This window comes from Oncorhynchus keta, chromosome 5 (assembly GCF_023373465.1).
Source record: "Oncorhynchus keta strain PuntledgeMale-10-30-2019 chromosome 5, Oket_V2, whole genome shotgun sequence".
Classification (NCBI taxonomy): Eukaryota; Metazoa; Chordata; class Actinopteri; order Salmoniformes; family Salmonidae; genus Oncorhynchus; species Oncorhynchus keta.
The window spans coordinates 8334695-8361629 of NC_068425.1; the positions used below are offsets into that span (position 1 = coordinate 8334695).

Genomic DNA, 26935 nt, shown 5'->3' on the forward strand with positions numbered 1-26935 from the left:
GCAGCCTCTGTGTGTCTCTCCCCTCTCTTTTTTTCCCTCCGCTATAGGGCTTGTTTTTAAAAGGACAGTTGAATTTCACGTCAGACACAAGGAGACCATGTCTGCGATATTCCTGACGAATACATATCTATTTTGCAACCTCTGCATTAATTATTTAATGAATCACGTGACCAGGAGGGGATGGGGTACCTCTCCTTGCACGCTCCCCGGACCACTCTGACCCAACACTCCAGAGCCCACGTTCTAACTTAAATCTTTTACAGAAATATACAATAAAGACTAGCCTATAGGCCTGCACCGTTTACTCTACAGCTCTTTGTGAAAGGGAGAAATACGTCTTATGCTATGTGTGTGCTATGTAGGCTACTGAAAGAACTTGTGGTAAGTGGCCATATGAGAGGGATGACATGATACGAATAGAGGAGGATAGTGAAACTCTTGGGTGCGTTCGTTTGGTCTTTATTCCTTACCACCCCTGTTTATGTATTTCGAGATAAGGGTCGAAAGAATCGAAAGATATTTCGATTAAAAACAAGCCATCCTTATTTAGATATAGATTTATGCACAGAAGGCGTACACTAAAAGCCAATGTTGTATTAACTTGTTTGCTTGGTCTATTGTTGATTTTATTGATGTCGTGTTATTCGTTGAAGCCCTTGTTGGTTTGCACAAATCTTTTGTTTACACAATAATTAAATACATCTTTGGCCATTCTGGAAGAAATGAAATCGGTGAATACGCTCTTTCACCCACAGACAATTTCATAATAACACTATCGTTACTGATGGTGATTCAATACCGCAAAATTGCTAAAAGATCAAAGAAAACAACTACCTTTTTGTGGTATCCTTATTTTCGAATGACTTCGATAGGAGTTGTGAAGTGATGGCACACATAGCTGCGCCAACGAGATCTCTAAATAGCAGCCATCTAATTATTAACAAGTTTGGTGGAAGCCCGTGGCACGAGGGTGATTCATTTTTACAGGGACCATTATGGAGCGAATAAAAGACAGGTAGCACGCGGCAGAAAGGAGAGAGTTGTATGGGGAGAGACCCTGCCGCAAGCACTTAGCAACAATGGTACCAATCCTTTGGTGTGCTCTGCCATTGCACTCACTCAGAACAATAGACCTGGGGCTGTGTCCAACAAACCCATGCAGCTATGTCTAAAGGAGAATCCTGAAGGTCAAACAATAGCAGGACTTGGTGCTGTGCCTGCGAGTACCAGAGAACAACAGAACACTGAAGCTGCTTCCCTTTTCCCCAGGAACATCGTAAACAAGAAATGAAACAGCTTGAAGGGAAAAAGGCACAAACGGGTTTCATATCAAATGTAATTACCCAGAACTATTTAGGAAAGAAATCAACGCTGTTGATAAGCTATTTTGCAGCTATATCTTTGCCCAGCAGGTTCTTTGAAATATTTGCGGTCGGGGGAAATGTGAACAATGCACGCAATATAGGCCTACATGCGGATGGTAGAACAATACAATTGTGCATATCAGATCAATCGTTATTGTATCATTATTGTAGATTTGCTCTCTTCGATGAAAGAATAGGGGAGACACAAAGGTACGACTGGGAAACATAGAAATCCAAAACTGACAACACATTTCAAGGACTTCCAAAAGATTTCACACATAATTGAAATCAAATATTTGCAGGGGTGATAGCACTATTAATGATGGCTATAAATTATACTGATCACAGTAGGCCCATACAATCGCAACAAAGATTACCACAATAAGAACAACAAACGAATACTACTCACAAAAAATGGCACCATATTGTGTAGCCTAATTGTTATAATAATATTGATATCATCAACAACAACACCAATAGCTTAATGAGAATACTAGTGATGATTATATAGGCCTAATAATAGCCTAATAATAGGGGGGTACATTGCAAGAAAAGGTCTAAGAAAAGTCCGTGATCGATGGGAACACCCAAAAGCCTTATCCTTGTAAATGATTAACCTAATCACTCTAGAATTGAATAAAACTGCACATAAAAACTGAAGTGTCCATAAAAAAAGCAATTGAAATACAGTGTAAATAAAAAATTGCTTATATGTGGGTTACTATTGCTTACAGAAGACATCATAATAATAATCATCATCATCATCATCATAGTAATAAATAGTCAATCAAAATAAATCTACAAAAATATCAAACAGCAGTCCATGAAAATCAAAGCTGAAGTTTTGCTATGTAAACACAACGTTTTGCTAAAGGCTAGGTTTATATGGGGAAGCAGAGATTGATTTACGAAGCCCAACATCCCGGCGTTTATTGGGGATCGTAAATCTGTCAGAGCCGGCAGGACACACACAATCTTTTTTCAAATATATTCTGAGAAGGACATGGACTCCATAGGACAGCATCCAGCCAGTATGTAACATAACCTGGCATTATACTAAAGTTATTTTAGGTATGTTTCAATCAATACTGTATGCTTCTGAAAACTAAATCTACGGAAGCCAGTCTGAAATATGATAAAACATGAAGGTAGGCCTACATGATGAACGGTATCAAGGTATTGGCGTTGCGATCATAATTATAAAGATGAATTATGGATAATGTTAGTGTATGTACTGTAGCCTTTGTATGTATTTACTGTCTGTGTTGTCTGTCTGTCTGTCTGTCTGTCTGTCTGTCTGTGCTATTATCATTAGCAGTATAATTAAAGTAGCAGTAGTAGGCTACAATGATATCAGTATTCTTAAAGTAGTAGTAGCAGTAGTAGGCTATAATAATAGCAGTATTCTTAAAGTAGTAGCAGCTAGTAATAGTCGTAGCTAGTAGTAGCAGTAGTAGGCTGTAATAATATCAGTATTCTTAAAGTAGTAACAGCTAGTAGTAGTAGTAGCTAGTAGTAGTACCAGCTAGTAGTAGCAGTAGCAGGCTCTAATAATAATAGTAGTAGTAGGCTAAGTAATAGAGTAGTAAAGAGGCCAGCTAGAGGTAAGCTTTAGATAGGAGCAGTGATATTATTCATTGCATTATCCATTATTATCATGCATTACTAGCCTTGAAACCAAAACTTATTCGCTAAAATAGTAACATGGAACTTTACTTTTATTTTCACCTTCCGCATTTGGTGATTATATGATGAAACAGCATCATATTGAGCCACACATTCAGTAATAGCCCATGGGTCCACAATGAAAAGGGAAAAGAGTCCAAAGAGAACAACCACTATTCTAGGTAGCTTGTGCAAGTTAACATTTGTGCACAATGAATGTAAGCTGAGGCATTAGTGTTCACAAAACAACACCCTACACATATAATACAGTAAAACGTTATACTGTACTATGTATTAGTGGACAGTGGGTTAGAAGGGCGGTCGTTGCTGGCAGCAGTAACAATGGTGCTTTGCTTTACTTAATAATGTCTCCTTTAAAAAAAATACGCTTCCAGCTTTTGCACACAAAGTGCGCGTGCGTTAGCTATATATCTATGTGACTACATGGCGCTGACCTCCGCTCCATGGCTGTCCACAATAATAATTCAGCAATGCGCGGAGGCTATTTGTTTCGCAATTAGCGGTGTGATCTGAAACAGGCACCACACCACCACAGCTCTCCGGGCCAAGCGGCAGAGGCTTCCAACAAATCTTGGAAGAGTTTTAGGGCCAAGGAGAGAGGGAGCGGGGCTGGAGAGGGACTGAGGGAGCATGATACAAGGCGTTGGCATACCATATAGTAGTCGTATCTGGGGGAAGAGGGTGGGGGGTATTAAGCCCCATGACTTCCTGTGTAAAGCTGAAGCTGCTGAAATGTACAGTCTCACTCATAGCGAGGCCTATCAAGGAGATGTGAGACACAACTCAAACGTCTCCGAAAGCAACCAGAGGCTTAGCCTATATATTTCTGAATCTGAGGGGAACGAGAAAGAAAAAAATGATCCATAGCTCTGGTGAAGGGCACCGCTGTCTGTTTTCTTAAGGCCCTGTTTGGTTTACGTGGGTGTCTGAGACGAGATAGCACCGTGCCCCGAGGTTACAGTGACCTGGCCGCGGTGTTATGACTAACTCGCCCGGGGTCTTTGTTGGAAATGTAACATGGAGCGGTGTCCAGTCTGCGAGGGGTCAAGGGGTACCAAGGGTCAGTCTGTGACTGTCCCCTGGTTGAACTCGCGCTCGGCCAGGCGATTCTGTTGTCAATTCCACCCATCGATTTTTTTTTTCTCTCTGCCTCTCTCTTCGATACCAGTCCCTATATTTTTACAATGTGTTTCGGTTACTTCAACACGCATCATGACACACAGGCCTGCAGAGGGAGCAGAAGCCATAGCAAAACCTTTTGACTGTTTTTTATATATATATCCACAGAGATTGATTTGAATGAGTCAACCAGCAGTGAATGCACTTCTGAGGCATTCGTGCTCATCTAAGCAAACTACCAAATGCAATAGCGCTGCAGGGATGTGCTACAAGTCGTTTATTTCGAAGTAAATTATTATTTTCTAGCACTCGGTATCCCCCCATGAATCGTTCTTTTGGGTTGACCAATTGATCCTCTACTCATAGCCAGGCCTCTGTTGCATTCACGCACCTGTATACAAACGATAGAACTTAGCCTTCATATTCAAATCTAACTGCAGGTAACACTAAAAAAGTATATTAAATTCGAAAATATATAAATAGGCCAATTATAGGACAATATTCTAATAATGTAAATATCCTAACCCTGGAAGAATGCAGTGTCAAGCTTTGAAGACATGGATGCTGTCCATTCCAAAAGGCCAACATTATGCATGAGGGTGTAGGACTATTACAAAGGCTACGCACCCATATCCATATATATAATGTACTAAAACCATAGGCCCATTGAAATAAGAAACAAATAGAGAGAGCAAGAGAGGAAGAGGGTGAGCGAGAGAGACGTCTGACATGTTAATACCATTTCAGAGGTGATGCTTGGAGCCCAAGAGAAGTAAACAGTTGCACAAATTCTCAGGAAAACGCAACTTCATTTCTACCCTCCACACCGATCATGGATACACAACAGCATGGCTCCAAAAGCCCCCACACTATATCAAAGCGACCATAAAACCTACCTAGCCTTCCCCCCGAACACAACAAATGCGCGCCTGTTACCCGGCTGTGAAAGCAAGGGCTATAAAGCAATAAAACTCCAACCAAAGCATACCAACGAAACAAAAGTCATTACCTTCGTCGCTGCCATCCTCGGTAATGCAAAGATTCTCAATGCGTTGGGATTCTATGGAGATTTTCGTCAAGAAAAAAGTTTTCTTGTGGCAAGTCTTGGTCAAAAAGAAGGTGGTGGATTGAGAAGGGGGGTATCTTCAAGTGTCTTCCAAGACTCCTCTCCCCTCCTAGCAGAAGGTCCGTGCAGTTGTGCTGCTGAATGACAATAGAGGAAAAGAAGTGTTTAAAGAGAAGAGGTGATTAATGATTTTTCTGTATAATTTTCACATTTTTCTTGTCCGCAAATAATGGTGGTGAACTTTTGGGGCCCCTTAGAAATCCATTCGGCCCTATTCACCCTCCGAAAGCAGAAGTTAAAAAATAAAAATAAAGGATAAGAATAGAATTCTAAGGTGCATATTGTATGTAATGTCACACGCAAATTCATTTATTTTACTATGCAAGTGCTTGGGGGCTTTTTGTGTGAAGACACATGTGCGTGGGGACCAATGTATCTCTTCAAATAAACGACGTTTGAACTGTTGTGAATATAACAACATTTGGACATAATATCACATGCCATCTGAGAAGTATAGAGACATTGCCTAAGGCCCCACATGAAAATCAATGGTGTGCATCTATGTGTGTGAGCTGTAGTGCCTACCATCAGTTTCACGCGAAAACACATTTTAGAACTTAAAAAAGAGCGGATTCAAAAATACTACGAACGAATTCGATAGTAGGCCTATCACATTGTATGTATTTCAATGGTATCTTTATCTGGACTTGCTTCAATGTCTTGAGGCATAGCATAGGCCTGTAGGACGCTGGGGGTTTTCAAAAGGCATTTCATAAATATATGGTGAGAAATATAATCACATCAAGTGATTGGAGGAGGCTATATGGCACAAGGGCTTACATCTACCAGCAAGTAATAGAAAATCTTCTCTGTTCCACAGAATGCGAGCAGACCAATTTGAGGCAACACTTTTGTTTAAAAGTTTAACACCCAAACGGAATGTTATTTTCTTCTGCTCTATATTTTCGATACCTGCTCTAAGAGAAGAAAATGAAAATTAATACAAGAGCCGCGCCTTACAAAAGAAGCCATTTGTCTTCTTGATTATCTATTTGGTTGTCAGGGTTTGAGCTATGGCACCGACCCGCTCCTTTGTAATTTAAAAAAATACACAGCGAGCCAGCAAACACCGAGAAACTGTTGTGCAAAAATTAGACTCATTAAAGCATTAAAAGCCCACGAGCCGAGAACCTATTTAGCATTTTTTTTCAGAACGAGGATCCATATTTTCAGGCTGTTTTCAGCACCAGTGAGCACCGTTAAATTAACGAGAGAAGAGAGTGAAACGAAGGGGTTTGTGATTTAAAACGAGATTACAAGGCATAATGTACCAGGATCACTCATGACCATAAGATATAAATCACCACGGAGATGTTCAGTGATTTTTTTTAAAAGACAGGCTACAAAGAAAGGCAAACGAAAACCCACCATGGGAAGACGAAATTAAATTGATTTCTTTTGTTTTTTTTTACACATCCCTTGCTATTAAAGGAGCTGGTCTGAAGAGAGCGACTTATCTCAGTATCTTTTGGACCCATAGCATTGGGGAAACAGAGGCAGAGGGAAAGGAGGACACAAAGAGGATAGATGGATGCTTTTTCAGCCATTTATTACATTTCTATAGCTATTTACAAATAATAGGTAGACACTGAGGAGAAAGAGCAAAAAAAGAGCAACATTCAAATATGGAGGAAGAAAAAACTAAAATTTCGAAATTATCAGCGACAGGACTGATCTTTGGAATGTAAATAAAAGGAACACATACAAATAAAATACCCAAAATGGCACATGGTGAGAAGAAAGCGAGAGAGAGAGATAGAGACAGAGAGAGGGCGAAAGAAATAGGGAGTGTGTGCGCATGTTTGTGCCAAGAAAGGATACCAGACAGAGAAAGATAAAATATCAAATAAATGTGTATTCAGTCATGCAATATACGCACCTTTTTCTCTTTACAACCCTGGCCAACAAAATTGCTTAAATTACATTTCACTTACAAGAAATGAATATGTTCGTATTGCAGATACTTGCCACAAAATTAAAATGAGCTCAACCTGTCACTTCATAACACAAGGCAATAAAATAATGAACATAAGTACAACTGAGGTAATTATAATAGCTAGGTAGTACATTGTAGTGCTGTGTTTATAATGCTTAGGTAGGTTTGTACCAGATTTTGGTTCATATATGCGACGACTGTCCTTTGTTAATACCGTGATTTACCATCTTTTGTTCAAATGCACCCTGTCTTTGCTAGAAACAAAGAAGGAAAAACGAGTCCCTGTAAAAATGAACTAGCAACGGACCTCACAATCGTTGTCAGTCTTAATATATAAACATAGAATATAACTGAGATTCAGCTATATTTTCTCTTACAAAAAACTTCATGTTCGGAGAACATATTCTGTGTATTTTTTAGTATTGAGGAGAGAAAAAGGAGTAAGAAAACGGCTCTTGACGAAACAAGAGGGCTCATTTATTAAACACAACGTTGGACGTCGAGGTAATGGGCAGGCCCACGGTTCATCCTTTGTACTGCAGAGTAAACATGACAAATGGGGCCGAGTTTGGCATGATTAAAGATGAAACACGGATCCATCTTCACCAAATCTGAAAAGTATCTGCCGCCTTCTGTTCTAATGGAGGGGGAGAGAGAACGAGAGAGAGAGAGAGTAGGAGAGATAGAGAGAGTAGGAGAGGGGCACGGGATAAAAAAGGGAACTGGATCAGGTTGTGAACACATCATTGGAAGTGTTTGTGTTTGAATCGTCTCCCCTTCTAAATTTTTTTGAGATACACATTTACTCTTCGTTTTTTACTCCCCCTTCTCTTTCCCCCCACATGTTCTATCCCTGTAATTGAATTAAAGAGGGGAGGTAAAAACATGGTGGAATCCATGTATCCCACTCCAGAAACGGAGGTTTCAAAGTGCATGGTGGGTGGGTGGTGGATGGTTAGGGGAGGGTGGAGGCTATAGGCTCGGTGGTGGCCCGCTGGTTCGGTTCTGAGAACTCCCCAACGCGAGCCCGCTGCTTTGCGAGTTTGTGTTGTTGGAGTTATTGTTGGAGCGGATCTTTGTGTTGGGCAGCTTGTGGTCTTTCTTCCATTTCATCCGCCGGTTCTGGAACCAGATTTTGATCTGGCGCTCGGACAGAACCAGGGTGTGGGCGATCTCTACTCTGCGTCTCCGGGTCAGATAGCGATTGTAGTGGAACTCCTTCTCCAGCTCCAGGACTTGCTGTCGCGTGTAGGCTGTCCGCGAGCGCTTGGGCTCACCCACCCCTGTGTAATTTGGATTCACTGTGGGACAGAGAGCTATATATTACAGGCCATCCCCAAAACACACATGTATCGCATTTGTAGGCCGAAACCAATATAATTCAATCACAGCTCAAATGTTGTTTTTTTTTATATTATATTAAATCGGCCTCAGAACGTGTCATAGGGTAGGTAGGCCTATAAGTAAACCTACGTCCATGGATGCTCATTGTATTTTCTTTAAGTTCACTGTGAATGAGGGGCGCATGAGGGTGTTATTATAGTCTGAATGGGTGCTGGATAATGATTAAACTAATTCAAAACAAGACAAAACACAGTGGATTGTACCCACAAAAAAAGCCTAATAAAATACAAACTTAATAACCTATCTAAAAGTAAGGCCCTAACTCCTTCAATTTTGAATTTCTGGAGTATGGCGCTGGTATTATGCACAGGGCAAAGTCTTTAAACAGTGACTTTACAATAGTCTCATTTGTCGTTGTCTGAATGCATGCCCTAGTTCTCAAAGCACACACTCTAATTATTGCAGAATAGTTGTGTGGGTCCATAATAGAGTTCAACTATTTGCCTTACCATCAGTGTTTTACTGAAGTCTCCATAAATATGAATATTTTAGCTTCCATAAAAGTTTTCCATGAACAATAGAGGCGACAGAGGAATGTACACGTTTGTACATCCAACCACTTAAAATCAAATTACCAAAGCATAAAACTTAACTTATGGGATAGTCGAGTCGTCATAAAACCAATTTTAGGAGGAAATTAGAAGGGCTAGGTTGCATAGACTTCAAAGGTACTTGGCGAAGAAGTGCAATAAAAATTTATGGTGGATGTAATTATATTGCCCTGCAAACAGCCGATCGTAAATCTAGACCAAGGGTTACTTCACGAGGGGAGAGAGATTTAGCACCGAACACTAAGCTTCCCACCTTAGGTAAACTGATTCAAGCTCACAAAGACGCAGACTAGGGAGAAGTTAGCAGCACTTACCGATGTTTACGTGGACTTTTTTCATCCAGGGGTAAACCACGGGATCCTTGCGAGAGCTGGCCGTGGAAGGGCTTTGGTTGAGGGGATTCTGGCCACAGGCGGGTGGAGGGCTTGGAGTTACGGAGTCGCAATGGTGGCTAGGCTCCGGGACAGGGGTTGAGAGTCCGGCTGGGGGGAGGACATGACCCCGTGGAGATATCACCACCGTGGGCTGCCCCGGACCTTGGCACGTTGTGTAAGGCGGGTCGGCGCAGCCTGACCGCTGGTTGTAGATCGACTCATTCTGAAAAGCAGGCTCTCGCCTCTGGGCGCTGTAGTAGTCCGGAGAGTGACTGGGTAGGTAGTCATTCTGTGAATATTCCTCGCAGGGTGGAAACTTGGGGTCCACATAGTTTGAGTTGATCAAATAGGAACTCATGGCCATTAATTTCTTTGAATTGCACACAAAATATACTAAAATTTATATCTATCGCTTTACTCGTTTTCCTGTTTCGTAGAACCCTCCTACTTCTGTCAAGTGAACAAAGTTAAGAATCCATGTGACAGCAGGAGCCAATGGCGTGGATCCTGACGATTCCCGGATAAGGAAATAGGATTAGCCATACCCGCACATCATCTGGGCATAGTTTGTGGCATCCGAATGTTGCATACTTTTTTTTGCACACTAGCACGCTCGCGAAAAGCACGAATCAAAACAATAACAACCTGAAGCAGACACGCCAGAAATACATACCACCGGAGTTTCCAAACGTCTACAGAGCAGATCAACTAACCAACCCCCTCACCTGTCCAATTCGTGATACAGTACATAAACAAGAACCGAGTTGCGTCCCACGCTTGATAGTTAAGCCATATTCACTCACTATTTTTTTCTTCTTTTGGCTGGAGCTTTTGAAAACAAGGGCTGGGAAAAGTGATGCCGTGTGCTCGTTCTTGCCAAGCTTTTAAATGCACTCCCCAATAATGGTGAGAGAATGCCCTGGCGTGCGCTGCGTGCAGCAGAAGGCTGTCAGAGATGAATCTAGGCTTGTTTAGGATCGATAGAAAATTCATCAACTAATTCAGGTTACAAAGCCTCCTAAATCACAGCTAGACCTTTGCATTAAAGCGAGTTCGTCGTCAGTCCCCCCTAAACACCACGTTTATCCTGGACACCAATTTACACACCTACCTTGCATAGTAATTGAGACCACGCGCCCTTGCATTGCCAACCGAATAATAGTTTTGGTCCTCATCAGGGCTCCATTCTCCTAACCCATGCAATGTTATCGATGGAATAAGGCTCCATGCATGGTGAGTGATCATGCGATAAAACTCTTTTGTTGTCCAAATTGACTGTTTCTCAATCGAAATGGTGGCACAGTGAATACGCTTTTCAGTGGAAGACAAGCAAATCACAGCACTTGACAGATTAACATGGCAAATAAAACTCATTATAACTTTCGGTTCACCTTTTCCACTGAAATGATCAACAATGAAAAACAATAACAAAGTATCTCACCCCATTAGCCTACAGTGGGATAATATATCCTAATGGTACAACACAATCCAAATAAACATCAACTGGCAGTCGTCTGTATCCATCGATGGCTTGTAGTGTATACATCAACTACATACTCCCTTAGATACGAATTTGTGACCGTGAGTCTGTTCACACAAATCCGGATCTACAGGGTATATATAGATGACAGGTATTCTCCGGACAGGTATTGAAAGGGGCTTCTCACCTTGACTACGTCATGTCAACGTGCTACGCCCAAAGCAGGCTTCCTTCAAGTGTGTCAGCAATGTGCTACAGCACTACATAATGAAAGGTGCTTTGCTCGCAAACATAGCGAGCTCGTGATGTGCAGGGACCAACTTTACAAATTCACATTTGTTTCTCTTGCATTTATGTTTTGAAAAAGACATCATGACTCACCAAAATATATTGCACAATAGGTGAATGGCATTGTGATTTTGAGTAACCACAAAAGAATAGTAAGAGCAAATCAAGTGAAAGTAATTGGGTTTAAAAAATATTAATATTCAGGGGAGACTGAAGCTCACACTTCTACAATTAAAAGAGAAGGGGTAGCTCGTTTATAACCGAAGCCAGTAATATATTTGACAATGCAGAGCGAACAAAAGCCAAGTGAATAAACTTGAGGGTGTGCGGGATGATAAGATAGCCAGCTCCTTATCGACTACTGTACACAATATTGACAAGCAACGATACACATAGTAAGAAAGCTCAAGTGAGTCAAACTTCAGAAAGGTCAACCGATGCTCGAGCCCAGGCTATAATACAACATTTGTTTTTTTATAACAGGTCATTTTTGTTTACAAAGTCACCGGCAAACACCACTCAAACGGCAATATCCGGATGTAGGGTATATAAAACAATAAAATATGCACGAAGGAAGAAGTGGCCAACTCCTCTCACATCCTTAAATCAGCACAGCAGAATTTACGACCTTTTTAACAAGTTTCCCCCTCACAACAAGCTCAGAGTCTCTCATTTCGATTTTAAACGTCCTGGAAAAAAACACATACACTCATTCTGGCTACTCAAGACTCAAACCTTACGAAGAAGCAAGCATATTGACCATATAGAAAAGGCTAAAATATCATCAATACTATCAAGGTAAGACCCGTGTACGACAGCATTTTAGAACCACAATAATCTTCTACAGAGAATACCATTTGATGTCGACTTCATTGTAAGAGCTAAATGTGTGTTCAATGTGTTGTAAACAATACCTAATAGAAATAGGTTGCGTTGGCATTTTATATATGTAAATGACTTACAGAGTTATATTAAAATGATTATCAAACGATGTTGAAATATTTCGGATAAAATGTGTGTATAGGCTACCCCTGAGAATGATAGTCCCAGGCTCCATGTGAAATAGTCTCTGAGCACAGCTTTTACTTTCCAAAAATAAAATAATGTACATACACATTAAAACAAAGACCTTCACCTCCAATCAACCTCAAGCATGTTTCTCAAACCATCCTCTGTAAGAGGCATTTCAAATTAGATTCACATACACATTTTTTTTTAAATAAATTGCAATATTGACTTAGAAAATATATTTTTTACATATTCAAATATTTATTATGGAGAATATGTATATATTTATTGAGGCTATTTATTTAATGAGGAGATATGATTTAATAATCTAACACGATACCAGTGGTAGGCTACTCATATGATGGAGAATTCAAATAATTAGAAATATCTTATATTGTGCCATTATTTATAATAATATATGCCATTTAGCAGACGCTTTTATCCAAAGCGACTTACAGTCATGTGTGCATACATTCTACGTATGGGTGGTCCCGGGGATCGAACCCACTACCCTGGCGTTACAAGCACCATGCTCTACCAACTGAGCTACAGAAGGACCAGTAATAAGTTAGAGCGATAAAACAAGCAAAAAGTAGGCATATTGATATTTCATAATCCCATGTGTCCATTTTAGTCTATATATATATCTCAAAGTGTTCATATATCAATGAGTATAGGTTATTCTTTGGATGGGTCTTTGTTTAGAAATCGCAAGGGCTCTTTGTTATGGAATTTGGGACCAATTTCAATTTATGGAACTATTACTGCGCAAAAGCCAACGTAATTTCAGAAAAACGAAAAAATGTAGATGGAATCGAAGTGAACCTCTCTATACCAAAATTCTCTTTGTTCGTTTCATACTTTGTAATGAGGAAGAAAAAAAATCTATATTACGAAATCTTTAGCACCCCTAGCGTTTACATGTTCGTTGGGCTGCTTAATTCACAAATAGGCCTTAACAATGTCCTGAACACTCAAATCGTCCTTTTCTTGCATTGTCTCAGTCTATTATTTCTTACTCCTCAAACAGCTGGAATTCTTTATATCGCGGCTGAATGAATCATATACAATGTGGACAATATGAACAAATTTAGTCCAGCTAGTCTTAATCATACTTATGTCACGCGACTAAATTCTAATGCACAGAAATAGGACCAATATGTTTTCATAGCATAAGGGAGAATGTCCAGCCCTTGTGCCCACTCTAGCCATTTCACCCCCTGGAGTCCACGACCTCGCCTTCACCCCCTTAACCATCCCCTCTGAACGGTATTGGGACCCCTGAGCCATCTGCCCCTTCGGGGGTTAATGTGTACACCGACAGGCATTCAAGGAGAGCACCCACAAACTATAGCCAAGGTAAATATTCACCCTCAAAACACCATACGGTGCTCAGGGTCCTGCGCCTCAATGGGTTGAATTAAAGTCATAACTACTCGGAATATGAAAGGAGGGGGAACAGTGCCACTCACCGCAGTGCAAAGCACGTGGTCCGCCCAGGCAAGCACCTGCTCTATGGAGAACACCGCGATATGTAAATGAAGCGCCAATTTCTTACTTACTTCTCTCCTTGGCACATTTAATCTCGTCTTCGATTCCCTCCTTTCCCTATCTCTCCTGCTGCACACAGGACGCGGTCTTACTCCGGTTATTGTCGATTCTCCAAGTCGTTCTTTCTCTTTCCCCGTACCGTGAGCCCTGAAGCCCCATTTTCCTTTCTCTAACGCTACAGGTTTAGCCCGTGACCTCTCCGTGATACCTTTCTGCGTGAAACTCCCTCTCATTTCCGCGGTGTTCGCCTAAGCTTCACTCCGGTTGCATAGGGCGACAATGGGCAGGCGGACATTAAACTCTCCAAAGGGCGCAAGCCAATCTCCGACGCGTAGACTACACATACTATAAGAGGAAGAAAATAATTCGATTAAACAGCAGGAGACCAGCTTCCTCAGTCGAACGAATGCGACATAGTCGCTTTAACCTTGCGGTGGGCGACTAAAGAGGGCTAGTCTATCCCCCTGCTCAACACCACCGCATGCCACCTAATACATCTAAAAAAATAAAATGCACATTACCCCTCTACTGTTGTGAACGCGACAAACCACCGGGTGCTTTAAGGCATTTTTGTTGTGGACTCAAGTTTTCGTATTAATCTCGCAGTTTGGCAGTCTTTGTTAAACAGCAAGGCGTGTCAAGAGTCCGAGGACATTTTAATATTTGTTAGACGTGCTGACCTGCGTTTCACCCCTTCTTTGGGTCTCTCCCACACGCAACTTCTATAGTAATGTATGCATAGCTTGCTCGGTCATATAGAATTGTGCCCAGGTCATTACTTTGAAGAAAAATGGACTAGGAAGGGGGCTCATTCAAAAAGGCTTTCCAAGCCCGAAAAACAACTCAAGCATAGTGATTTTAATTTTCTTTGTTGCATAAATAAAATCTCCTGTGCACAATGGGGGGAACCAAATGTGCAGTTAACAAACCGTGATCTACAATATTGTTAATGTAGACTAACATTTAGACATCTATCTTGTTTAAAATGTATATGCTTTGTTTAACATTTTATAAATTGATGAATTTATTGTTAGTTGATAGCCTATATTTCACCATAAATGCACGACTTGTCGATTTAAAAGTATTAAGTAATTGCAGTTGAGGATATTCGATACCCTTTCCTTACACTAGATTTATTGAGTATTGTGGATCTAACATATGTGCTCACTTTTTGTCTTATTTTCATCTAAATATAATAGGCCTACATTGGACATTTTAGGGACGCACGCATCGTGTTTAAGCTCAACAGAAATGAAATAATCTTTGCTATCATTCGATGTTAATTATTTTGACGTAGTGAAAAATGTAAAGCTACGATAGCTACATTTATTATTGTCTTTCTCTAGCCGTGTGCAAACTGCAGTTATTAAAATTCACGGCAATACCCTGCTAGGCAACCGCACAAACTACAATGGAATTGAAATTAATTCAGTGAACTCCGGATGAACTCCAATAGGGATATGTTCTCTAACACAATTATTCACCACTTATGCACTTATTTGTTTGCCAAAATACCGACCAACCAGAATTGTATCATCCTAAACTCTACCATTAGGCCAAATGTGTGTCAATAACGTAATTATTTATTTACTGCATTATCAATTATCTCGTTTCTCTCTTCTCTCTTTTCTCCCCCCAACATTAAGCATACCTCAACAATATGTCCAAAGTCACCCATTCAAGTTCTCGACGTAGATAAAGAGGTTTACGTAAAAGAAAAAAATGGAGGCCTTTTTGTTGATGAATTTGCTGAAGGGTGGTGTTTTAGGGTTCCAAAGGTCAACCAGATTGTATGATAGCCTTATTCCAGGTATTCAACTTTGATATTCTTACTAGGGAAAGTTGTCACCATGTGGACAAAACGTTGTCTAAACATCCATTTTCTGCCAACCACTATCCTTTACCCATGCTTTCGCAGGATGTTTTCCTTGTATTTTCACTGTTTACTGCAGTTCTTTGTGGAAGTGACACATTTACATTTTCAACAGATCAGAGTGATTTCCTTCTTTTGATTATTGAAATAATCTACATTGCAATTCGCCTTTAGTAGCCTACAGACTTTGTTGTGTTTTGTTTAAATTGTTACAGGGGTTGCAAAATACATTATCTTAAAATAGACATAAACAAAAACAATCCAAGACATTTGTGAGGGGAAAACCATCATATGCAATTGTAGCGTCTAGAAATATAATGAACCTGCTCAATAAGGATTCCAGCCTTTATAACATAAACCTTCTTTAGGATGCCTAAAGACTCATTTTTCAAGATGTTGGTTCTGTCTCCGTGCGCATTATTTTTGAGCGGAAAATCAGATAAGGTGAGGGATTTTTAAGATGGTAAGCAAGATAAAAATGTTTGTTGACGGCGTAACGCTGATAAGCACAGAGAGGGGAAGGGAGGGCTCTGGGGTTCATAACCGCAGATCGTATACAGATATTTCAGATATTTCACTACATTCAAGTTTAACACAACTTGTATTATTAGGCCTATACTATAGCCTATTACTTGTATAATTTGACCTCCACCATGGCAGTAACACTAACACCATAATGATTTACTGCACATCACTACTGCCAGCTGCTGCTACAACTACGACTAATACAAGTATAATAGTTGCATTTGTTGTAGTATTAGAAGTGTAGAAGTAATAACAATAATGCAAATCATTCATTTTACTTTGTCATTTCCCATATTTTTTCAACTGACATGTGTCCTCAATACAGGCCAATTAGCTAAATGTCTGACACTAAAAGAATGCAACACAAGCGGAAATATATAGGCTAGTGTCAATGAGGTGTGCTTAATTGAAAGGCCTATCATTATTTTGATTATCCAATGCTGGAAAGAGGGAAACTATATAATTCTAGATCTAGGCCTATATGGTGATGTTTTTTAAAACACCCACGAATTAACATAGAACCACACATGCTAGCCTATCATGTAATTGCAATACGATGAAGAGACGTGAGCTATTTTAGAGAAAATTATCAAAATTCCTCATCATGCATTTTATGTATGGGTAGTTTACTTTACGTTCTGTACGTAAATCCTTTGCCAAAAGGTAAACTAGACCACCACAACAACAGACATATTGTTTAATTCTGTTGAAAATGAATATAATTTTATTTCACGAGCCATTAGATATTTCCCGTTGTCCCTGTGACAGGACGTTTGGGGAGAGCAAACACCTGCATTGTGCGTGAGAGACCCCCAATGTCACCAAATCCTTCCGTTTCTTCCCTCAATCTAAGCGTCCGTTTTTCTCTCCGTCGCGCGCTGGGGCTTGCTTTGTTACCACGAAGGTCAGCCCTTCACCTATCCCTCTCCTCTCTCTATCATTTCTCTCATCTTTGCGCATGAGACAATCTATAGCCCCCTCCCTCGCGCCCCCACCTCTCTATCCCTCCCTCTCCTCTCCCACTTTGCCATTGACACCAAGCAATTGGTCTATAATACAGAGTCGACAGCCGACTGCAGAGTCACGCACGACGTAAACTTTTGACCCCTCAACTGTTTGACCCCATGCAGCTAGCTATACAGCCATTCTACCAATACTGGATTCAACTTCCTTTATTAGCTCCAGGGGAGAAGAGAAAGACCAGGAGACTACGATGCTTACTCTCTTATGTCAAAACTGCTTTTAACAGACACTGCTGGTTTATTTTCTTGTTGCCTTTCCAGCTCTTCGTGTAGTTAATAAAGCGACGAAAAACAGGGAGATAGACAGTCTCACGTAAATTGCTGTTTGTATTGTAGTAAGACTGTTTCGATTCGTGGTCTCCACTTTGTAGAATCGAAGTTTACTTTTACGCAGTTGAGAGGGCTATTTTAGTAAAGAACAGTGTTTAGGTTATCGACTGTTATGTTTCAAATGTTCGAAGCGCTGGGTGGGTGGAAGATAAGCGGACTCACAACTCTCTCTTGTGGCTATGAACTTGGTCTAAAGCGGGCTCTGCTGGCGATGGGAGAGAGTTGCATTTAAAGTGAATATTCCTTGGCACAGATCTAATTGTGTGAAGGGGAAGACATCCAGCTTTTTGTGTTTGTGGTTTAAGGCCTACTCCAGAAAACAAAACAACATTTTGAAAAGAGGTTGTTGGTGGATGGTTGGATTATGGTGAAGTGGTTTTCGAGGAAGAATAAGATCACCAAAGTGAACTAAACTTTTTTGTAAAAGACTTTGTAATGCTGACATCAAATGGTAAAAGTGTGAGATTCGATATGTATTCACATGAAACAGTCCTGTATATCGTACGTGTCTTTCACACATTACATTTTGATCAATAATTGCCCACTTTCATTGTTAAACTATAATAATAATAAGTATTATTATTGTATAGATAGAATTGAAAGACGCAAACCAGTAAGAACTAGTTTAGAAGTGAAATACATGTTACACATCTGCAATATGCAAATAAAAGCACATACATAGGCCTACATAAGAATTTAAAAAGTTGCACAAATATAACTTGCGGTTTATGGATTAATTAATAGCCCGTCGAATGGAATATGTTGAAGTAATGAAATGATGTACAGATTCCCTTTCCTCCAGTTATCACTAAACTTCAACATGCATGGAATACACATCCAATATAGGTGATATACAACCTCAAATATTTGCAGGAGGGTGATCCCCTTAACATAAATCTTAGCGAATATTAACAAGGATTTGGCGTTATCAAGTTCTTATCTCAACGCAAGGAATATCAGATTTGCTCAGCCTGCAATTGCAAACAGATTTATAGTAGTACTCAGTGCGTTTCCGTTGAAGTCCTCTCTCAAACGTGGAGACTACATGGCCCACGTGCAAGACACATTTAGGATATTTTTGTCCCCCCCACCACACACCTATTTCACCCTGAGAAGCGGATACAGAAGCGGGTAAACAATAGGTAAATAAGAACAACTTACTTCATTCCTTTTCCCCCTGTCGGTGGGTAAACATGGTACTTGATGGGCTTGCTGTAATGTGGTTGCGCCTGCGCACTCAGAGCTCGCTTTGCATCGCTCGTCTGCTGACCTCGCGGTGACACCCTATGTATTATGGATGAGATATGCGGCCAGATTACCCCTATCAATATGCAAAACACATTACGCGGTTTCAAATGGCAATTTAAACGTTCGAAATTGTGGCACACGAATGTTCCAGGTCCTCCATCGAAAAGACCGGAAAGATGTTGAGTTTTTTGTGAAACCAAATAACAGTAGAGACACAGACAAAAGGGAAAGTCGTGCTCATATGGTACACAAGCAACAGCAATTCTCCAAATTCCATTAACAAGTTTCAGTCATAATTCAGGATTATTTAGGTCAGTCATGTTCTCTTTAAACTCAAATGAAATTGGCTATATACACGCCTCAAATTGAAAGCACTGCAAAATACCAAGGCTTGTGACACACATCTTAGAATTTCTGTTAAAACCACAATACAATTTGTCATACCCATTTACCGATACGCTTCTCTCTGCTCTCTCATGTTGTGCCTACACATAACCAAAACACACCCCACACGTAAAAGCACACACACCTTGCAATGAAAAAGCTGTCGCCTAGTTACTCACCCACACATCTACAAACTTTTATGCTCATGCTAAGCCTCTGACTGTTCAAAAAGTACATGTAGCCTACTTAAACGGGAAACGGATGATGAAAAAACTAAGTGGTCGACATCGTGGGGGTTTAGGTCGGTGAACCCGTTGGCCAACTTTGAAGCGGAAAAAATGCATAAGTCGCGCACTACTTCTGTGACCGGCTGAGGCCTCTGGCCAGAGCCCTCCCGACTGTTGGCTATCATTATAATAAGGAAGCCAATGAAAAATTAAATGGAAGCCCTAACCTCTCCTCCCGACCAGAGTTTCGCCTTCCTGTTTACTGGCTGGAACTTCCTCGGTCTGTTACGCGCTCACACACACACACACACACACACACACACACACACACACACACACACACACACACACACACACACACACACACACACACACACACACACACACACACACACACACACACACACACACATATATATACACACACATATACACGCACACACACCACGAGCCAAGAGTAAAATACACCGGAAACCCAATATTCATTTTTTAAATTATAAATAGGACGTTGTAGGATTGAGAGTTAAAAAACACATGAACTCGGCCTAAGATCCCACTGGACAATATTGGATTCTCAAATTGTCTACCGTATGGGACGCTCCCCAACAGCTGAATATATGATTGTTGATTTTGACAATATTTGTGAAAAGAGAAAGTGTAATTAAATGTAGTCTCAGTGAAAATAATCTGATATTAACCTATTTGGCAATCGTTATTGTAATATAGGTATTCTTGTGAAACTAAACATTAATAACATGTTTACATCGGTCTGCTCATAGTTCGATATGCTGTTATTCGTCCTATGAATATACGTTTAAATAGGGCCCATAGAGAAGCCTGTAGTGGATTTTCCATTTTCCGATTATCAAATGCAAAAGTTGCCATTAGACATATAAAACCCATATCCTTGTGAATTAATTTTGGCCTGTCATGAATATGAGTAATGCTAACCAAAACTGTTGATTCTGAATAACTCTCCTGGTTCCACTGCGTAAAGATGTTTTTTTCTTAATATTTTGCATCATGTGCACGCACAACTGTCCTTACAAACAAGAACTGTCCAGACGGTTGAAAATACTGGAAGAGGGCCAGTCGTCCCCATATTGAAAATACATTGGGATAGATCTGAGAGAAAATAATTATTGACAGTTGGAGATCTGTAGACGAGTTCTGAGGAACTTCCGAAATAATATCCCACCCTATCAGCAGCCGTTGATTCGCTAGCCTATCTCTGTTGCGGTTGCCCTCTGCTTTGGGTAGACTACATAGCTATTCATTGTTAAAATAATGACGTCTGTATCCTCTGTTTTTTGAACGACAGTAACTGCCAGAGATTCCACGATAAAGATCTTTACACAAGGACATGTAATGATTTAGAGTTTAAAGTTTACAAATGAGTTCAGCTACAGTTGGTCTCAAATGTAAGTGTCGCGTTGACACAACTATTAAACAATTTACATGATTTAATCATACGTCATACAGAGGTGCCATTTCCATGGTATTGAATATCTCAAGGACTTTAACTCAAGGCTTTGTTCCTTGAAATTAGTCCTGCCTACATGGAGATTTTGATACAGGGGTCGAATGTGAATGTTCGCATCCAGTTCAGTTATTCACACCCTCCCTGCTTGAGAATACTTGGGCAGGGTACGAACAAAGATTTGCTTGTACCTCTAGGACGCATATCATTATTGTGTGTGTGTGTGGGGGGGGGGGGGTCGTTCTATGATATCCATTCCACACACTAAACCAGTGTGCGTAAAAGTGTGCGTAAAAGTGTGGGAAAAAGTGTGGGTAAAAGTAATCTATTGCCAACTGGATAATCACAATAGCATATCTGATCCTCAAACCAGACAGGTAGAAACAATGTACAACCATAATCACGCATATTACACTCATATTCATATTAATAATCGCTTTGAACTTTTCTCTTTTCCGTTCACAGCTCTATACTGTCTAAGGACCCATCGCCATGACCGTCGAGTAGCCTATGCTGTAATCTGTTTGTGGCTGAAGCAACTCTACTCCAGGTTACCAAGCACTTTAACGCCTTAGCTTCAAAAAAATATATAATTCGTTATGAGATTATTGACAAGAACATTTCAATAATTTTATATCTAATAACAATACTTTCAAATCAGGATGTCAAAGTGTATACCACAACAAAACTTTATTTCATAGATGCAAAATGACAATAAAAAACGACAGGCTATATGTCTAAGTAACTTCCCTCAACAGTAGAGTCTACATGAATTCCCCCAGAGGCAGAGGTCAAGGTTTGTATAGTTACATCCACAAATACACAACTAAAGCATGTTCACAAGCACACATAAACACATGTATCTATGACGCCAAATCACACATAGCAGATAGGCCTAACTAAAATACCCGACATATATGAAGTTCCAGAGAATCAGCACCATATTAATACCACTGTTGAGAGTCAAATAAATTACAGTCATTACACACGATGCCTCCCCTCTTCTTCCCCCCTTGTCCCTAGGCCTAACCACCAGCCAAATCAGCCTTAAAACTGGACTTACTGTGCAGTTGGTGCGTTCATACAGTCCACGGGCTACATTTCCCGCATTGAAATGGTTCGAACCGGAGCTCTGACATTGTGTGTACCAGACAAGGGCATGGCAGTGGCCTACTACAGAGCTCTTGTCTAACTACTGACCCTTTAGAATCCCTCGGAAGCAGTTAAACCGTCACTTGCATTCTAGAATGTGAAATATATATTGTCAACTCCCCAAAACCATAAAACTAACTTTATGGACCCCACGTGACTTTTGAGAGCCAGTAAGGGGTATCTGTCGGTGGCTTGGGCGATTTTTACGATCTAACTTCAAGATAAAACCCTCATCCGTTTGACATGTAAATGTCATAGCTTCTTTTGGTATAGTTTGGCCAAAGGGGAAAGCAAATTTTCAAAACGCAATTGGCCAGGCAGCGCCGGGCAGATGGGGCTTTTTGGCAGGACCTTTACTCGGCTCTAAAAAGTAGCGTAGGACCAGAAACAACGGTTGAGAACCCACGGGTAAGTTTGAAAGTTCAGTGCTTGTTTACTGAAAGTGAGACGTAAACTAATTTGTACAGGAGGGGCACCGTTTAACAATGAGGAAATCATTACAGAAAAGTGCCCAATTCGTTAATGTTTTGGATGTCAACGTTTGTCAACAAGAGATGGGCCAAGAGTGTGTGCTCGGTGTGTATTTTAGTTGAGTTTCAGTTGTTTTTGTCGTTGGGATTGCCACATGTCCCTCAGGTTGCATTTTAAACATGGGAATGACTGCAGTAGTGGCTATGTCCTTGTGCGTAATGCGTATCTGCGATTGTCCATTTATGACTCAACTCTTAACTCTATCATTTGGCCGACTGCATTTGTGGAAGACATATTCCCGAAGTATTTTGATAAGGTTTTGAGACGAATTGACAGCTGATGTCGTACAAAACAGGATACATGTCCACCAGGTTTGGACAGTGGGTAGACAGGGGGTCTGGGAGATGCGTGTTTGACCCCAGCTGGGTCGTTTGTGAAGTAGGCAGGGGGTAGAGAATTACAAGCAGTGTGCTCGAGGGGTTTGGTCTGAGTATGAGGAACTTTATTTTGTACTCCAAGGTAAGCTACAAACAAATACAAAAAGCTTATTGGCAGAATGCTTACAGGCAGTCCGACATGACAATTGTCATTTTCCCCCACACACTTGTCATTCACTCTGCCCAATACAAATAGCCAATTGGTCACATGAAAAATGTCTAATATATACATCCTTTCTGGAACATAAGCATGATCCAATAATATACAATTACATTTGGAATATAACTATACACACGTATGAACGGATACGGGAATTCTAGTCACGATTTTGTATATACAAGTTTCCCTTTTTTCAAAAAATAAATGAGTAATTTAAACACATGACACAATAATCCATAGAAATGATTCAAACAATGGTATGAAAACATGAAGGTGATCATATATAACACACCGTGACTCCTGCTAAAGCAATACAGGGGCCTGTCTAAAATAGCTTAACTTCATGTTTGGGCAGAGGAGTCTCTAAAGATGTAAACTCGTAAAGTATGTTCGTTATAGTTTGTAAATAAGTTATAACATTTAAGAGCTCACATGCCAACTTTCAAGAAAGCAGTAACATAGCACTTGACACATAAACGATATTTATAACAATAACAACGGGCGGCATTGATAGCTATTTTTCTTTTTTTCCCCCTCCAAACAATAATCACCGTTGTATTAAAAAGACAACAACATATGAATATGAATATGAACTGTTTTTTATAGAAGCAGTACCACAGTATAAGTTAAGTTGCCCTAAAACATCAACAACATGCGAAAAGATGCCGCGCTGTACAGTACTCAGTTATAGTGTTTTTAAAAACTATTTTGAATGTATGTATTCTTTTCACCCCTCGTATTGTATTATTTACTTGCGTGACGTCTATGGCTGGAAAGCGTTACCTGCAGTAGCCAGACTCATGCTCTTCAGTTTATTGTCCTTTTTCCATTTCATCCTTCGGTTTTGGAACCAGATCTTTATTTGCCGTTCTGAGAGGCACAGCGCGTGGGCTATCTCTATTCTCCTCCTCCGGGTAAGGTACCTATTGAAATGGAACTCCTTTTCCAGCTCTAGCGTCTGATAGCGAGTGTATGCTGTTCGGGCCCTTTTGCCGTCCGGTCCAGTCATATCTGAATAGCATGGATAAAACGCAAGGGGATAAACATTAACGAGAAAGAACCACCAAAAGCATTACACAAGCAAATACTCAATAACTTTGAACAGCACACGTTTGTAAACACAACGCACGACCGAGTCCACCGATCTAGGCAACGGCTATCACAGCACATAAAACTACCCCAAATGGTGTTTACACGCCTCATCCGGCTGTATTAGGTTATTTTTAAAATATTTTTTTAGGCTATCAATTAATTCCTTTCACTGGGCATCTCATTCCCCATTACAAAGAACATGCTTGGTTACAACAGTAGTCTTTTCCTGACCACTGTCCTTAATAATACATCCCTCAACTTCTTGCACTCTTTTTTTCCCTCTACTGGCTTTCTCCGTTCTCCACATTTTATTGCCGTTTTACTCCCACCCTGCAGTAATAAAGTTCCCACACGTAATAAAGCTTAACTTTTCAAAGGAACAACAACTTTTAAGTCTTCCTGCCGTTTTGCCCTCTCTCTCTCACCCCGTTCCATTCTCTAGCCCTCGGTTTGCGAGGCTTACCCTCTTGACAGATTTATGGCGCTTTTGTGGAATTTGCTCAAATAAAGGCACCATCAGGAGCAACAAGAGGAAACGCTAACGGATTAAACGAACACACAAAACACAACCTTTCTGATATCAAAATAAGTACAGATAGACATCACGTAGGCTATATACCATGGCTAATGTGCAGTTTCCGCATCCAAGGGAATATCTGTGGTGCTTGGCCATCGCTCGATGCCGTGGTGGTGGAGGTTGCTGTGGACTCTTGCTTCTGCTGCGTCCGGGCGGCGGGGTTGGCGCTGGCTCTATGGGTGCCCTCCTCGGTCTCGGAGGAAGCGCTCACCTCGTCTATTTCAGTGAAATGTGTGGTGTTGGTGAGGTTACTGCCCGTCGTGCAGGTGCTCTGGTCGGAAGGGGGCGAGGAGCATTTGGGTCCCAGACTCTCGCTGTTGGAGCACGGCAGCGGCTCCGGGGACGCCAGCGAGCAGCTTGACGGCTGCCTGAACCGTGTCTCCGGAGCGGGAGACTGGAAACCCCGGGAGTTATCCCCAACAGCCCCAAAGTGGCCCGTATTGGATGAACGATTGACGGTCAGGTCCATCCCATTGTAGTTGTAGCCGTACGAGCCCGAATGCATGGTGCCGGAGTCCCTGTACGAGGCGTTCATAGCGCTGCTGCTAGTTCCATAATTTAGTAACTGATAGTCGGGGCCATTTGGGTAGCGCCCTGAGAACGAGTTTACAAAGTAAGAGCTCATTTAGGTTGTTTTAGAGGGCTTGATTTGTAGATCTTGGTCGTTATAACGCTGTGCTTCACGATTTATGATGTATTAATGAATTATAGCAATGCACTGTACTTCGTTTTTGCTATGTATGCGGCCAAATATGGGGGTGGGGGTGCGTTTGAGAATCACGTGCTTTTGTTGACCAGTCGTAAATTCTCACTGATGACTTCAAGAGGTAATTCATGCTCTATGGTTACAAATGATGACGAGATGGGAGTCGTTAGACTCAAGTCAACGTGTGCCTCCCCATTGCAGGGTTGTGCTCCGTGTTGGCAGAGAGCGTCACCTACTGGGAATTTAATTTAATGCAGTAAAGAAGGACTTTAGAGAAGGAGTTTTAGTTATGATCTAGGTCTCTTTTCGGAAAGAATAAAAATGATTTGTTACCCCATAACTTTCTTTATCGGTTGTTGTGATCGCAGTATCATTTTGCGTCTTTGCTAACCTTTTCTTTGGGAGAAAAAGTGGGTTCGTGGCAATAAATGCACCATTAATAACTGAATATTAATACAGTAGACCAACACACACTACAGCTAATAACGTTTATAGCTATGATGCCGATTTTAGAGTCATGTTCATTCTACCATGCTCAGGGGAAGTGTCTCGTAAGATTTTAGTCACACTGGCTCTCCATCATTGATAATAATAATAATAATAATAATAATAATAATAATAATAATAATAATAATAATAAAAATAATAATACCTGATAGATATTGAACACTATGATATTAGTCATATTAATATATAATTCACTTTTTGTATTATTCATTTGAGGCTACTCATTTGAGGTTTAGAACATAACACACAATAGGTCTAGACTCTAAAGCGAAGAGTAAACCTTCAGTCTAAGCTAATGGCACACCTGGTAATGTTTCTTACCTGTAAGTAAAATGTCGTCGGTGAGTAGACCTAGCCGTGAAAGGAAATAAAGGTGTTGTTTCGACTTCACATCATTTGTCTATGTATTTTATGCTCTTTTCTAATGCACCACGTATGCAACGTTTTTGACTGGAAACGTGTCGCTGTTCACGAGAGGAATGCAAAGTCATGATATAAGGTAATGATTTATTTATGGTTTGTTGATTGAAAGGCGCAAGTTATTTCATGTGGGCTATGAGTACCATGATATGTAAAACCCCACTATACACAACACACATGTATGCTTACATATAGACCGGAAAAGGATAGTTGAAATAGTCCAGACTATCTCCAAGGGGAGACAGATTGATACTTATGCATTCTACGTATCCACATATCACACTTGAGGCTATTTTAAGTGTGTGCTACTTCTGTAACATGAAGCCTGGAGAATATCAGTCTACTCCAAGCAAGGCCCACTTCTATAGATTTTGCTGTAGTTCACAAGTAGTCCCCATATGTATTTGTGCTGTTTTCCTTCAAACTCCAAATGACAA

General features: G+C 40.6%; 3 protein-coding genes across 6 annotated transcripts in view; all 3 read right to left on the minus strand.

The window, feature by feature from the left end:
• The window catches only part of LOC118384429 (homeobox protein Hox-B3a-like), a 56539-nt gene that overhangs the window by 19599 nt on the left and 10005 nt on the right, over window positions 1-26935 (minus strand). The window contains exons 1-2 of one of the 4 annotated variants that reach the window (XM_035770964.2): window positions 13899-14405; window positions 5179-5372 (exon numbers count right to left, since the gene is read on the minus strand). The exons of 1 other annotated variant lie outside the window; for it this stretch is intronic. The gene's annotated coding sequence lies outside the window, so the exon portion shown is untranslated. Of the gene's footprint in view, window positions 1-5178; window positions 6686-13898; window positions 14406-26935 lie in introns of those variants that run through there. 2 more of the 4 variants (XM_052518635.1, XM_035770972.2) reach the window with 2 other exon arrangements.
• On the minus strand, window positions 7131-11132 carry LOC118384432 (homeobox protein Hox-B4a-like). Its single transcript, XM_035770975.2, has 2 exons — window positions 9501-11132; window positions 7131-8532 (listed from the first exon to the last, which is right to left on the minus strand). Exons 1-2 carry the CDS (start codon window positions 9922-9924, stop codon window positions 8204-8206), a joined length of 753 nt encoding a protein of 250 aa, XP_035626868.1. The 5' UTR covers window positions 9925-11132; the 3' UTR covers window positions 7131-8203.
• Window positions 23080-25665, minus strand: LOC127905987 (homeobox protein Hox-B5a). Its single transcript, XM_052518638.1, has 2 exons — window positions 24908-25665; window positions 23080-24207 (listed from the first exon to the last, which is right to left on the minus strand). The coding sequence occupies exons 1-2, from the start codon at window positions 25488-25490 to the stop codon at window positions 23960-23962; spliced, it is 831 nt and encodes a 276-aa protein (XP_052374598.1). The 5' UTR covers window positions 25491-25665; the 3' UTR covers window positions 23080-23959.

What these genes read in the sequence shown, in the direction of transcription:
- LOC118384432 (XM_035770975.2), bottom strand. Translation starts at nt 9,924, where the DNA reads ATGGCCATGAGTTCCTATTTGATCAACTCAAACTATGTGGACCCCAAG. An exon ending in AAAAGTCCACGTAAACATCG is followed by an intron (nt 8,533 to 9,500) that starts GTAAGTGCTGCT and finishes TCTGTCCCACAG; the next exon opens with TGAATCCAAATTACACAGGG.
- LOC127905987 (XM_052518638.1), bottom strand. Translation starts at nt 25,490, where the DNA reads ATGAGCTCTTACTTTGTAAACTCGTTCTCAGGGCGCTACCCAAATGGC. An exon ending in GAAACTGCACATTAGCCATG is followed by an intron (nt 24,208 to 24,907) that starts GTATATAGCCTA and finishes CATGCTATTCAG; the next exon opens with ATATGACTGGACCGGACGGC.